The 12,654-nt window shown below is 62.2% G+C and overlaps 2 protein-coding genes across 2 annotated transcripts; one reads left to right on the top strand and one right to left on the bottom strand.

The window, feature by feature from the left end:
• Window positions 1–1,387: 1,387 nt before the first annotated feature.
• On the bottom strand, window positions 1,388–5,407 carry PPIL1 (peptidylprolyl isomerase like 1). Its single transcript, XM_061443401.1, has 4 exons — window positions 5,259–5,407; window positions 4,222–4,376; window positions 4,049–4,117; window positions 1,388–1,657 (listed from the first exon to the last, which is right to left on the bottom strand). The coding sequence occupies exons 1-4, from the start codon at window positions 5,312–5,314 to the stop codon at window positions 1,437–1,439; spliced, it is 501 nt and encodes a 166-aa protein (XP_061299385.1). The 5' UTR covers window positions 5,315–5,407; the 3' UTR covers window positions 1,388–1,436.
• Window positions 5,408–5,544: 137 nt separating this feature from the next.
• PSRC1 (proline and serine rich coiled-coil 1) lies at window positions 5,545–10,694 on the top strand. Its single transcript, XM_061443409.1, has 6 exons — window positions 5,545–5,590; window positions 6,509–6,690; window positions 8,493–8,790; window positions 8,872–9,019; window positions 10,122–10,256; window positions 10,348–10,694. Exons 2-6 carry the CDS (start codon window positions 6,521–6,523, stop codon window positions 10,455–10,457), a joined length of 861 nt encoding a protein of 286 aa, XP_061299393.1. The 5' UTR covers window positions 5,545–5,590; window positions 6,509–6,520; the 3' UTR covers window positions 10,458–10,694.
• The last annotated feature ends 1,960 nt before the right edge of the window (window positions 10,695–12,654 follow it).

Raw genomic sequence — 12,654 nt, 5'->3', positions numbered from 1 at the left:
ATCATGCATGTATGCATGTGTGCATCCATCCATCCATTCATCCTCCATCCATCCATCAATTGTGCATGTATGCATGTGTGCATCTTGAATCCCTGCCATCCATTCTGAATCCCTGCCATCCATCCCGCCATCCATCCATTGTGCATGTATACAGGTATGCATCCATCCTATCCATCCATTCATCAACCATCCATCCATCCATCCATTGTGCATGCATACATGTATGCATCCATTCTCTATCCAACCATCCATCCATCCATCCATCCATCCATCCATCCATTGTGCATGTATACATGTATGCATCCATTCTCTATCCAACCATCCATCCATCCATCCATCCATCCATCCATCATCCAACCACCCATCCATCATCTATCCATCCATCCATCCATCCATCTATCCATCCATCCATCCATCCATCATCCATCCATCCATCCATCCACCCATCCATCATCTATCCATACATCATCCATCCATCCATCCATCCATCCATCCATCCATCCATTGTGCATGTATACATGTATGCATCCATTCTCTATCCAACCATCCATCCATCCATCCATCCATCCATTGTGCATGTATACATGTATGCATCCATTCTCTATCCAACCATCCATCCATCCATCCATCCATCCATCCATCCATCCATCATCCAACCACCCATCCATCATCTATCCATCCATCCATCCATCCATCCATCCATCCATCATCCATCCATCCATCCATCCACCCATCCATCATCTATCCATACATCATCCATCCATCCATCCATCCATCCATCCATCCATCCATTGTGCATGTATACATGTATGCATCCATTCTCTATCCAACCATCCATCCATCCATCCATCCATCCATCCATCCATCCATCCATCATCCAACCACCCATCCATCATCTATCCATCCATCCATCCATCCATCCATCCATCCATCCATCCATCATCCATCCATCCATCCATCCACCCATCCATCATCTATCCATACATCATCCATCCATCCATCCATCCATCCATCCATCCATCATCCATCCATCCATCCATCCATCCATCCATCATCCATCCACCCATCCATTCTCCATTCATCATCCATCCATGCATCCCTCCATCCAGCCTGAATCCCTGCCAACCATCCCTCCATCCACCATGCATGCATCCATCCCTCCATTCATCCATCATCCATCCATAGTGCATGTATGCATCCATGCATCCATCCATCCTCCATCCATCCTCCATGCATCCCTCCCTTCATCCACGGACACTGGGGTCCCCAAGTCCCCCTTTGCTCCTCCATATCCCAGCTCCAGTGCACACCCCGCTGTTATGTGTCACCCAACCACAGCACGCAGACCACCCCCAAAACCCATCACACAGTGCAGGGGGGGATCACCTCCACTTCCCACCTCCTTTATTCCATAGAGGAGGACCCGGAGCCCCCCATTATCCCGATGGAAAAGCCTTGATGACCTTGACGTCGTCGAGGGGCCGGTCCTGCGCGTTGGTGTCCACCATGGCGAGGCGCGCCAGCACCGCCATGCCCTGGCTCACCCGGCCGAAGATGCTGTGCTTCCCGTCCAGCCACTGCGCCGGGGCCAGCGTCAGGAAGAACTGGCTGCCGTTGGTGTCCGGCCCCGCGTTAGCCATCGCCAGGATCCCTGCGCCTGGGGGGGGAAAGGAGGGAGGGATGGAGGGAGGGATGGATGATGGATGGATGATGGATGGATGGATGATGGATGGATGGATGATGGATGGATGGATGGATGGATGGATGGATGGATGGATGGATGAATGGATGGATGATGGATGGATGATGGATGGATGGATGGATGATGGATGGATGATATGGAGTATGATGGATGGATGATGGATGATATGGATGGATGGATGGATGGAGGATGGATGGATGATGGATGGATGATATGGATGGATGATGGATGGATGATGGATGGGTGGATGGATGGATGGAGGATGGATGATGGATAGACAATAGCATGAATGGTTTGGGGGCTTGGGGGCGGGTTGACCTGGTTTCATGGCAGACAGAGCACCCCATGCATGGGATTTGGGGGCACACATTGCACCCCATGGCCAAGGTTCTGACATTGTGGGGGACATGCCATGGATGAGGTCTGGGTGTCACGTCACCCTATGGACAAGTCCTGTTGGACACGAGGGTCACATCACCCTACAGACAGGTCCTGGTGGATAGGGGTCACATCACCCTATGGACAGGTCCTGGTGGACACGATGGTCACATCACCCTATAGACAGGTCCTGGTGGACACGAGGGTCACATTACCCTATAGACAGGTCCTGGTGGACACGAGGGTCACATCACCCTACAGACAGGTCCTGGTGGATACAGGGGTCACATCACCCTATAGACAGGTCCTGGTGGACATGAGGGTCACATCACCCTATAGACAGGTCCTGGTGGATACGGGGGTCACATCACCCTATGGACAGGTCCTGGTAGATAGGGGGGTCACATCACCCTATGGACAGGCCCTGGTGGACATGAGGGTCACATCACCCTATAGACAGGTCCTGGTGGACACGAGGGTCACATCACCCTATAGACAGGTCCTGGTGGATACGGGGGTCACATCACCCTATGGACAGGTCCTGGTAGATAGGGGGGTCACATCACCCTATGGACAGGTCCTGGTGGACACGATGGTCACATCACCCTATAGACAGGTCCTGGTGGACATGAGGGTCACATCACCCTATAGACAGGTCCTGGTGGACACGAGGGTCACATCACCCTATAGACAGGTCCTGGTGGATACGGGGGTCACATCACCCTATGGACAGGTCCTGGTAGATAGGGGGGTCACATCACCCTATGGACAGGTCCTGGTGGACACGAGGGTCACATCACCCTATAGACAGGTCCTGGTGGACATGAGGGTCACATCACCCTATAGACAGGTCCTGGTGGATACGGGGGTCACATCACCCTATGGACAGGTCCTGGTGGACACGAGGGTCACATCACCCTATAGACAGGTCCTGGTGGATACGAGGGTCACATCACCCTATGGACAGGTCCTGGTGGACACGAGGGTCACATCACCCTATAGACAGGTCCTGTTGGACACGAGGGTCACATCACCCTATAGACAGGTCCTGGTGGATACGAGGGTCACATCACCCTATGGACAGGTCCTGGTGGACACGAGGGTCACATCACCCTATGGACAGGTCCTGGTGGACACGGGGATCAGATCACCCTATAGACAGGTCCTGGTGGACACGAGGGTCACATCACCCTATAGACAGGTCCTGGTGGACACGAGGGTCACATCACCCTATGGACAGGTCCTGGTGGACACGAGGGTCACATCACCCTATGGACAGGTCCTGGTGGACACGAGGGTCACATCACCCTATGGACAGGTCCTGGTAGATAGGGGGGGTCACATCACCCTATGGACAGGTCCTGGTGGACACGAGGGTCACATCACCCTATAGACAGGTCCTGGTGGATACGGGGGTCACATCACCCTACGGACAGGTCCTGGTGGACACGAGGGTCACATCACCCTACGGACAGGTCCTGGTGGATACGGGGGTCACATCACCCTATAGACAGGTCCTGGTGGATACGGGGGTCACATCACCCTACGGACAGGTCCTGGTGGACACGAGGGTCACATCACCCTACGGACAGGTCCTGGTGGATACGGGGGTCACATCACCCTATGGACAGGTCCTGTTGGACAGGAGGGTCACATCACCCTACAGACAGGTCCTGGTGGACACGAGGGTCACATCACCCTATAGACAGGTCCTGGTGGATACGGGGGTCACATCACCCTATGGACAGGTCCTGGTGGACACGAGGGTCACATCACCCTATAGACAGGTCCTGGTGGACACGGGGGTCACATCACCCTACAGACAGGTCCTGGTGGATACGGGGGTCACATCACCCTATGGACAGGTCCTGGTGGACACGAGGGTCACATCACCCTATAGACAGGTCCTGGTGGACACGAGGGTCACATCACCCTATGGACAGGTCCCACTGTGCCCCTACCACTCACCGGTGAACTTGAGCTCCGGGTGCAGCTCATCCTCAAAGTGCTTCCCATAGATGGAGGCACCACCACGGCCTGGGAAGAGGGTGGGGGGGAATGATGGAAACAGGGGGTCAGCGGCATGAGGGAGAGGGGGGGACCTGTAATGGGGTGACCGGGGGGGGGGGCAGGATGCTCACCGGTGCCGGTGGGGTCCCCCCCTTGCACCATGAAGTCCTTGATGACGCGGTGGAACTTGGTGCCGTTGTAGTAGCCGCGGCGGCAGAGCTCCGCGAAGTTCCTGCACGTGCGGGGCGCGTGCTTCCAGTAGAGCTCCAGCACCAGCGGGCCCATCCTGCGGGACACAGAACCGGGAATGGGAACGGGATGGGGGGAATGGGAATGGGTGGGAACGGGGAAGGGGACCGGGGGCTGTCCGGTACAGGGAGAGGGCAATGGGATGGGGGATAACGGGGCATCCGGTACTCAGGAAGGATGAACCGGAAATGGGGTGTAATGGGGTATAACTGGTACCAGGTGGAACCGGAACCGGGACGTAATGGGGTATAACTGGTACCACGGTGAACCGGAACCGGGATGTAATGGGGTATAACTGGTACCGCGGTGAACCAGAACCGGGATGTAATGGGGTATAACTGGTACCGCGGTGAACCGGAACCGGGATGTAATGGGGTATAACTGGTACCGCGGTGAACCGGAACCGGGACCTAATGGGGTATAACTGGTACCGCGGTGAACCGGAACCGGGATGTAATGGGGTATAACTGGTACCGCGGTGAACCGGAACCGGGATGTGATGGGGTATAACTGGTACCGCGGTGAACCGGAACCGGGATGTAACGGGGTATAACTGGTACCGCGGTGAACCGGAACCGGGATGTAACGGGGTATAACTGGTACCGCGGTGAACCGGAACCGGGATGTAACGGGGTATAACTGGTACCACGGTGAACCGGAACCGGGATGTAATGGGGTATAACCGGTACTGGGGCGAACCAGGACGTAACGGGGTATAACCGGTACCAGTGTGAACCAGAACTGGGACATAACGGGGTATAACCGGTACCGGGGTGAACCAGAACTGGGACATAACGGGGTATAACCGGTACCGGGGTGAACCGGGGTGCAACGGAGTGAACCGGAACGGGGGTGAACCGGTACCGGGGTGAAGCGGACCCGGGTGTAACCGGTACCGGTACCGGGGGGATGTCCTTACGTGGTCTCCATGGAGACGGTGGGCGGTTGCCAGGAGTCAGGCGGGACGGCGGCCATGCCGCCGCTAGCGCGCGCTTCCGGGGACACGCCCCCTTCCCCTGCCACAGCCAATGGGAGAGAGCGTTCGGAAAGGGGCGTGCCCTCAGGGAGCAGAGCCAATCGGCGCTGCGGGCTCTGGTGACGCGATGGAGGGGGAATGAGAACGGGACCACGCCCCCTCCTCCCCCCCATGGCCACGCCCCCGCTTCCCCTTAGGCCACGCCCCCCTCCTCCCACCGGGCCACGCCCCCTCCCCGCCTCGGCGCGCGCGCGGGAGAGCGGGAACCGGGGGCGGTGAGCGGGGAGCCGGGGGGGGGGGGGGGGCGGGAGGGGGAGGGAGGAGCGGGGATGGGACCCACGGATGTGGGGCAGGGGAGGGGCAGCGATGGGACCCACGGATGTGGGGCTGGGCCCCCCCCCGGTGTGGGATGGGATGCTCTGGAATGGGGGTGCGGAGCTCGGACCCCTCGGTGTGGGGCTGGGACCTCCTGGGATGGGGGTGTGGGGCCGGGAAGCACTGGGATCAGGGTGTGGGGCTGGGACCCCCCGATGTGGGGTGGGGATGCTCTGGAATGGGGGGTGTGGGGCTGGGACACCCCCGTTTGGGGACTGGGGGCCCTCCGGGATGGGAGTGTGGGACTGCGTCCTCTCGGTGCGGGGCTGGGACCCCCCGGGGACGGGGTTGTGGGGCTGGGACCCCTCGATGTGGGGCTGGGACCACCGGGGATGCGGTTGTGGGGCTGGGACCCTCCGATGTGGGGCTGGGATCACCGGGGATGCAGTTGTGGGGCTGGGACCCCTCGGTGTGGGGCTGGGCCCCCCGGGGGTGGGGTTGTGGGGCTGGGATCCCTCGGTGAAGGGCTGGGACTCCCCGGGGATGAGGTTGTGGGGCTGGGACCCCCTGATGTGGGGCTGGGCCCCCCGGGGATGAGGTTGTGGGGCTGGGATCCCCTGATGTGGGGCTGGGACCCCCCGATGTGGGGCTGGGCCCCCCGGGGGTGGGGTTGTGGGGCTGGGATCCCCTGATGTGGGGCTGGGACCCCCCGATGTGGGGCTGGGCCCCCCGGGGATGAGGTTGTGGGGCTGGGATCCCCCGATGTGGGGCTGGGCCCCCCCGCTCCGTGCCCGCTCCGCCGGAGCCATCCCCGCCTGGCACCGTCGGGTCCCGTCCCCCCCCCCCGCCCCATCCCTGGTGTCACCGCTCCCCCCCAGGCAGCCGCGGCCATGGAGCAGCCGCGGCCCCCCCGCGGCCCCCCCGGTGGCGGCGAAGCGGGGCTGCCCCCCCCCCCCGGGCCCCCCGACGTCCGCTTCGTCACCGAGGAGAGCTTCGACTTCGGGCTCCTGTCCCCGTCCGACAGGTGGGGGGGGGGGGCTGAATGGGGGACATGGGGGGTGTGGAGCCCCATGGATGGGGGATGTGGAGCCCCATAGATGGGAGATGTGGAGCCCCATAGATGGGAGATGTGGAGCCCCATGGATGGGGGATGTGGAGCCCCATAGATGGGGGATGTGGAGCCCCATAGATGGGGGATGTGGAGCCCCATAGATGGGAGATGTGGAGCCCCATAGATGGGAGATGTGGAGCCCCATGGATGGGGGATGTGGAGCCCCATAGATGGGGGATGTGGAGCCCCATAGATGGGGGATGTGGAGCCCCATAGATGGGAGATGTGGAGCCCCATGGATGGGGGATGTGGAGCCCCATGGATGGGGGATGTGGAGCCCCATAGATGGGGGATGTGGAGCCCCATGGATGGGGGATGTGGAGCCCCATAGATGGGGGATGTGGAGCCCCATAGATGTGGAGCCCCATAGATGGGGGATGTGGAGCCCCATAGATGGGGGATGTGGAGCCCCATGGATGTGGAGCCCCATAGATGGGGGATGCGGAGCCCCATAGATGTGGAGCCCCATAGATGGGGGATGCGGAGCCCCATAGATGGGGGATGCGGAGCCCCATGGATGGGGGATGTGGAGCCCCATAGATGGGAGATGTGGAGCCCCATAGATGGGGGATGTGGAGCCCCATAGATGGGGGATGTGGAGCCCCATGGATGGGGGATGTGGAGCCCCATAGATGGGAGATGTGGAGCCCCATAGATGGGGGATGTGGAGCCCCATAGACGGGTGATGTGGAGCCCCATAGATGTGGAGCCCCATAGATGGGGGATGCGGAGCCCCATAGATGTGGAGCCCCATAGATGGGGGATGCGGAGCCCCATAGATGGGGGATGCGGAGCCCCATGGATGGGGGATGTGGAGCCCCATAGATGGGAGATGTGGAGCCCCATAGATGGGGGATGCGGAGCCCCATAGATGGGGGATGCGGAGCCCCATGGATGGGGGATGTGGAGCCCCATAGATGGGAGATGCGGAGCCCCATAGATGGGGGATGTGGAGCCCCATAGACGGGTGATGTGGAGCCCCATAGATGTGGAGCCCCATAGATGGGGGATGCGGAGCCCCATAGATGTGGAGCCCCATAGATGGGGGATGCGGAGCCCCATAGATGGGGGATGCGGAGCCCCATGGATGGGGGATGTGGAGCCCCATAGATGGGAGATGTGGAGCCCCATAGATGGGGGATGTGGAGCCCCATAGATGGGGGATGTGGAGCCCCATGGATGGGGGATGTGGAGCCCCATAGATGGGAGATGCGGAGCCCCATAGATGGGGGATGTGGAGCCCCATAGACGGGTGATGTGGAGCCCCATAGATGTGGAGCCCCATAGATGGGGGATGCGGAGCCCCATAGATGTGGAGCCCCATAGATGGGGGATGCGGAGCCCCATAGATGGGGGATGCGGAGCCCCATGGATGGGGGATGTGGAGCCCCATAGATGGGAGATGTGGAGCCCCATAGATATGGAGCCCCATAGATGTGGAGCCCCATAGCCGGGTGATACAAACCCCATAGCCGGGTGATACAAACCCCATAGCCGGGTGATACAAACCCCATAGCCGGGTGATACAAACCCCATAGCCAGGTGATACAAACCCCATAGCCGGGTGATACAAACCCCATAGCCGGGTGGTACAAACCCCATAGCCGGGGCACTTTCCACGCAGTGGCCGAGGCTTGGGATTCCCCGCGGTACCTGGCACCCATCAGTGGGGTCCCGGAGCCCGTGGGGGGGGTGATGGCGGCCGCAGCGCCCCATAGCCAAGCTCCCACCTTCCCCCCCCCCCCCCGCAGCCAGGACGAGGACGAGGAGGATGAAGCCGATGTCGGGGGGGGCTGGAGCCCGCTGCGGGGCGCGCGCCTGGAGGAGCTGGTGCGGGAGGCGTCGCGCGTGGCCGCGGAGCTGCAGCGCTGCCGCCTGCCCCCCCCCGCGGGCCCCCGCCCCCCCCGCAGCCCCCGCCGGGAAACGTTCGTGGTGCGGGACAGCCCCGTGCGCGCGCTCCTGCCCACCGTGAGCGCGCGGGGCCCCCCCGCCCCACAGCCCCCCCCCCCCAAGCACCGGGCACCCCCCGCTGCCGGCAGCGCCCCCAAGGTAGGTCCCAAACCCATGGGGGGAGGGGCTGGGCTGAGCCGTGTCCTTGTGCCCCCCCCCCACACCCAACCTCTGCTGCAGGCGGCCCCCACAGCGGCACCCAAAGGACCCCCCGGCACCAGGGTGCCCCCCCCGAGCAGGGTGGGGGGAGCCCCCCCCCGGGTTTGCCCTCCCCAAGGGAGGGGGGCTGGGGCCCGGGGAAAGGAAGGAGCGCGGGGGGGGGCAGCAGGTACCGGATCTGGGGGGGTGCGGATGGGGATGGGGAGGGATGGGGATGGGGATGGGGATGGAAGGGATGGGGATGGGGATGGGGATGGGGAGGGATGGGGATGGGGATGGGGATGGGGATCGGGATGGGAAGGGATGGGGATGGGGATGGGGATGGGGAGGGATGGGGATGGGGATGGGGATGGGGATCGGGATGGGAAGGGATGGGGATGGGGATCGGGATGGGAAGGGATGGGGACGGGGATGGGGATGGGGAGGGATGGGGACGGGGATGGGGATGGGGATGGGGATGGGGAGGGGATGGGGATGGGGATGGGGATGGGGATGGGGAGGGGATGGGAATGGGGAGGGGATGGGAATGGATAGGGTTGGGAATGAATGGGGATGGGGATGGGAAGGGATGGGGATGGAAATGGATGGGGATGGGGATGGGGAGGGGATGGAAATGGATGGGGATGGGATGGGGATGGGAAGGGATGGGGATGGGGAGGGGATGGAAATGGGGATGTGAAGGGATGGGGATGGAAATGGATGGGGATGGGAAGGGATGGGATAGGGATGGGGATGAATGGGGATGGGGATGGGAAGGGGTGGGGATGGGAAGGGATGGGGATAGGAATTAATGGGGAGGGGATGGGGATGGAAATGGATGGGGATGAGAATGAATGGGGATGGGAAGGGATTGGGATGGGGATGAGAATTAATGGGGAGGGGATGGGGATGGGAACGAATGGGAATGGGGATGGGGATGGGACGGGGATGGATGGGGATGGAGACAACGTGGGTACAGGGCAGGGACACCCACTCCATTGAGGGCACCCATTGCAGGGGGCACCCAAACCATGGGCCCCCTGCCATGGGAGACATTGCATGGAGCACCCACTGCATGGGGTACTTGGTTCACGGAGCACCTTCACCATGGGGCACCCACACCATGGCGCAGGGGGTGGGTCAGGGTGGGTCAATGGGGGGCAGGGGAGTCAATGGGGGGCAGGGGGAGTCAATGGGGGGCAGGGGGGGTCAATGGGGGTCAGGGTGAGTCAATGGGGGTCAGGGGGGGTTAAGGTGCCCCCCCCTCACCCCCCACCCCTCTCTCTCCCCAGCCCAGCCAAAGGCAAGGGGAGCTCCCCCCCCAAGCCGCCAGCCCCACAGCCGGACCCCGGCCCCCCCCAGCCCCTCAGCCCGTGCCCCCCCATCCACCACCCTGCCCCGGGCCAGGGGGGGCCCGGCCCCCCGAGGTGAGGAAGGTGCTGCTGGAGGGGGGGGGGGGGGGCAACGTGGTTCCCCCCCCTTGCCTCAGTTTCCCCCTTGGGGCTCTCCCCATTGCAGGAGCATCACGGGGGCCCCCCCCAGCGCCCAGCACCGGCTGCAAACCGGGGCCCCCCCCCGGCCGCCTGCGGGGCCCCCGGAAGCCAGCGGTGAGCAGCGCCCCGAGGTGACCCCCCCACGGGAGGGGGGGGGTGGGGGTCAGGGCCCCCCCCAGGATGAGGCCGAGGCTCAGGTTGGATTTTGCTTTAATTACAAAAGGAAACCATCATCAATAGGACCTCCCCCCCCCCCCAAAGCACCCAGGGGTCCCCCAGCACCCTCCCCACAGTGCCCCCCCTATGGGTGCCACCACCTGAGCCTCACCCCTGGGGGGGGAGGGTGTAATATTGGTTCCCCCCATTCATGGTGCCCCCCCCCCCCCAGTGTCACCATGGGGGGGGGAGGGGCCCTAAATACCCTTTTTTTTTGTATTTTCCAAGTATTTTTTAAATAAATCCCTCCACCGGGTCCTGGGGGCTGTGGGTGATGGGGGGGGGGAGGGGGAGGGGGGGTCAGGGTGGGGGGCACCCAATACCAACCCCCCCCCCCACCCCAACCCAAGAAGGTGCCAAGGGGTGGGGGGTAAATCCCTGCCAGCATCCATAGTGCAATGGGGGGGGTGTCCCCATGGTGTGCCCCCCCCATCCCCATGACACCCATGGTGTGATGCGTGCCCCCCCCCCCAACCCAGCAGTGTCCCCATGGCGCTGGCACTGGGGGTGCCGTGGGTCCCCGTTAGATGGAGGTCTCGTCGCTCCTGGGGGGCGATGGACGGACGCACACATGGGCATGGTGGGGGGGGGGGGGAAAAGACAGATGGATATGTGATGGGGGGCGAGGGGTGCAGGGGTGCCTTCAGCACCCATAGCACCCAATGGGGGGATGGAGGTGGGGGGGGGGGTAGGGTGAGCAGGAGCCCCCCCTTGGGTTAATGGAGGAAATTAAAGAACAGAAATCTGGGGGGGGGGGGGGGGGGGGGGGAGAGAAGAGGAGGGTTAGTGAGGGACCCCCCCCATGGCACCCAATGGGTGCTGAATGGGTGCCCTGTTTGACCTGATGGGCACCCAAGAGCCAATGGGTGGTCAATGGGCACCCAATGGACAGGGCAGCACTCAATGGACACCCAATGGGCACACCAGCACCCAATGGGTGGTCAATGGGCATCCAACGGGGGCCTGCTGGGCACCCAACAAGCACATTACTAACACATGGATGGCCAATGGGCACCCACCAGGCACTCCAGCACCCAATGAAGAGTCAATGGGCACCCAATGAGCACACCAGCACCCAGTATACAAGTCAATGGCCGTGCAGTGGGCACCAAATGGGCACGCTAACACCCAATGGGCACCCAAACACCCAATGGGCAAACAATCAGTACACCAACAACCAATGGGGAGTCAGTGAGCACCCAACAGACACCCAGCAGGCACACTAACACCCAGTGGAAACCCAGTGGGCACCCAATGGGCACAGTAACACCCAATGGAAACCCAGTGGGCACCCAATGCGCACAGTAACACCCAATGGAAACCCAGTGGGCACCCAATGGGCACAGTAACACCCAATGGAAACCCAATGGGCACCCAATGGAAACCCAGTGGGCACCCAATGGGCACAGTAACACCCAATGGAAACCCAATGGGCACCCAATGCACACAGCACCCAATGGAAATCCAACGGGCACCCAATAGAAACCCAATGGGCACCCAATGGGCACAGTAACACCCATTGGAAACCCAATGGGCACCCAATGAAACCCAATGGGCACCCCATGCGCACAGTAACACCCAGTGGGCACCCAATGGGCACCCCAACACCCAATGGGGAGCCAGCGGACACCACCAACCACCCTTGCACCCAATGGGCACAGTAACACCCGATGGGCACCCACAACACCCAATGGGCACCCGATGGACCCCACCAGCCACCCTCGCACCCAGTGGGCACCCATGGGTGCCCAGCACTCACTCGGAGCCGGAGGAGTCCTCGTCCACGGTCCCAGCCTTGATGCTCATGGCGATGGGGGTGACGCCGCTGAGCTGCTCCTGCAGGCTCTGCCGCGGGCGGGGGGCAGCCATGGGGCCCCCCCGCCCCCCCTCACTGCCCGAGGAGCCCGTGGGGGGGGCGGCGGGGGGGGGCAGGGGGTGCTGGGTGCTGCCGCGCTCACTGATGGGGGCCAGGCCCTTCTTCTTCAGGATCCCTGCAATGGGGTGGTGGGGGGGGGGGCATCACCCAGGGGGTCAGCATTGAGGTACCCCCCCCTCCCGCCCCATAGAGCCCCATAGCGCCCCACGTACCTTTGTGGGGGTGCGGCAGCAGTGGGGG

The sequence above is a fragment of the Pezoporus flaviventris genome, unplaced genomic scaffold (genome assembly GCF_033815535.1).
Source record: "Pezoporus flaviventris isolate CSIRO_AGI_PZ_B2104156 unplaced genomic scaffold, CSIRO_AGI_Pfla_v1 ptg000355l, whole genome shotgun sequence".
NCBI lineage: Eukaryota > Metazoa > Chordata > Aves > Psittaciformes > Psittacidae > Pezoporus > Pezoporus flaviventris.
This window is presented reverse-complemented; position numbering and strand designations above follow the sequence as displayed.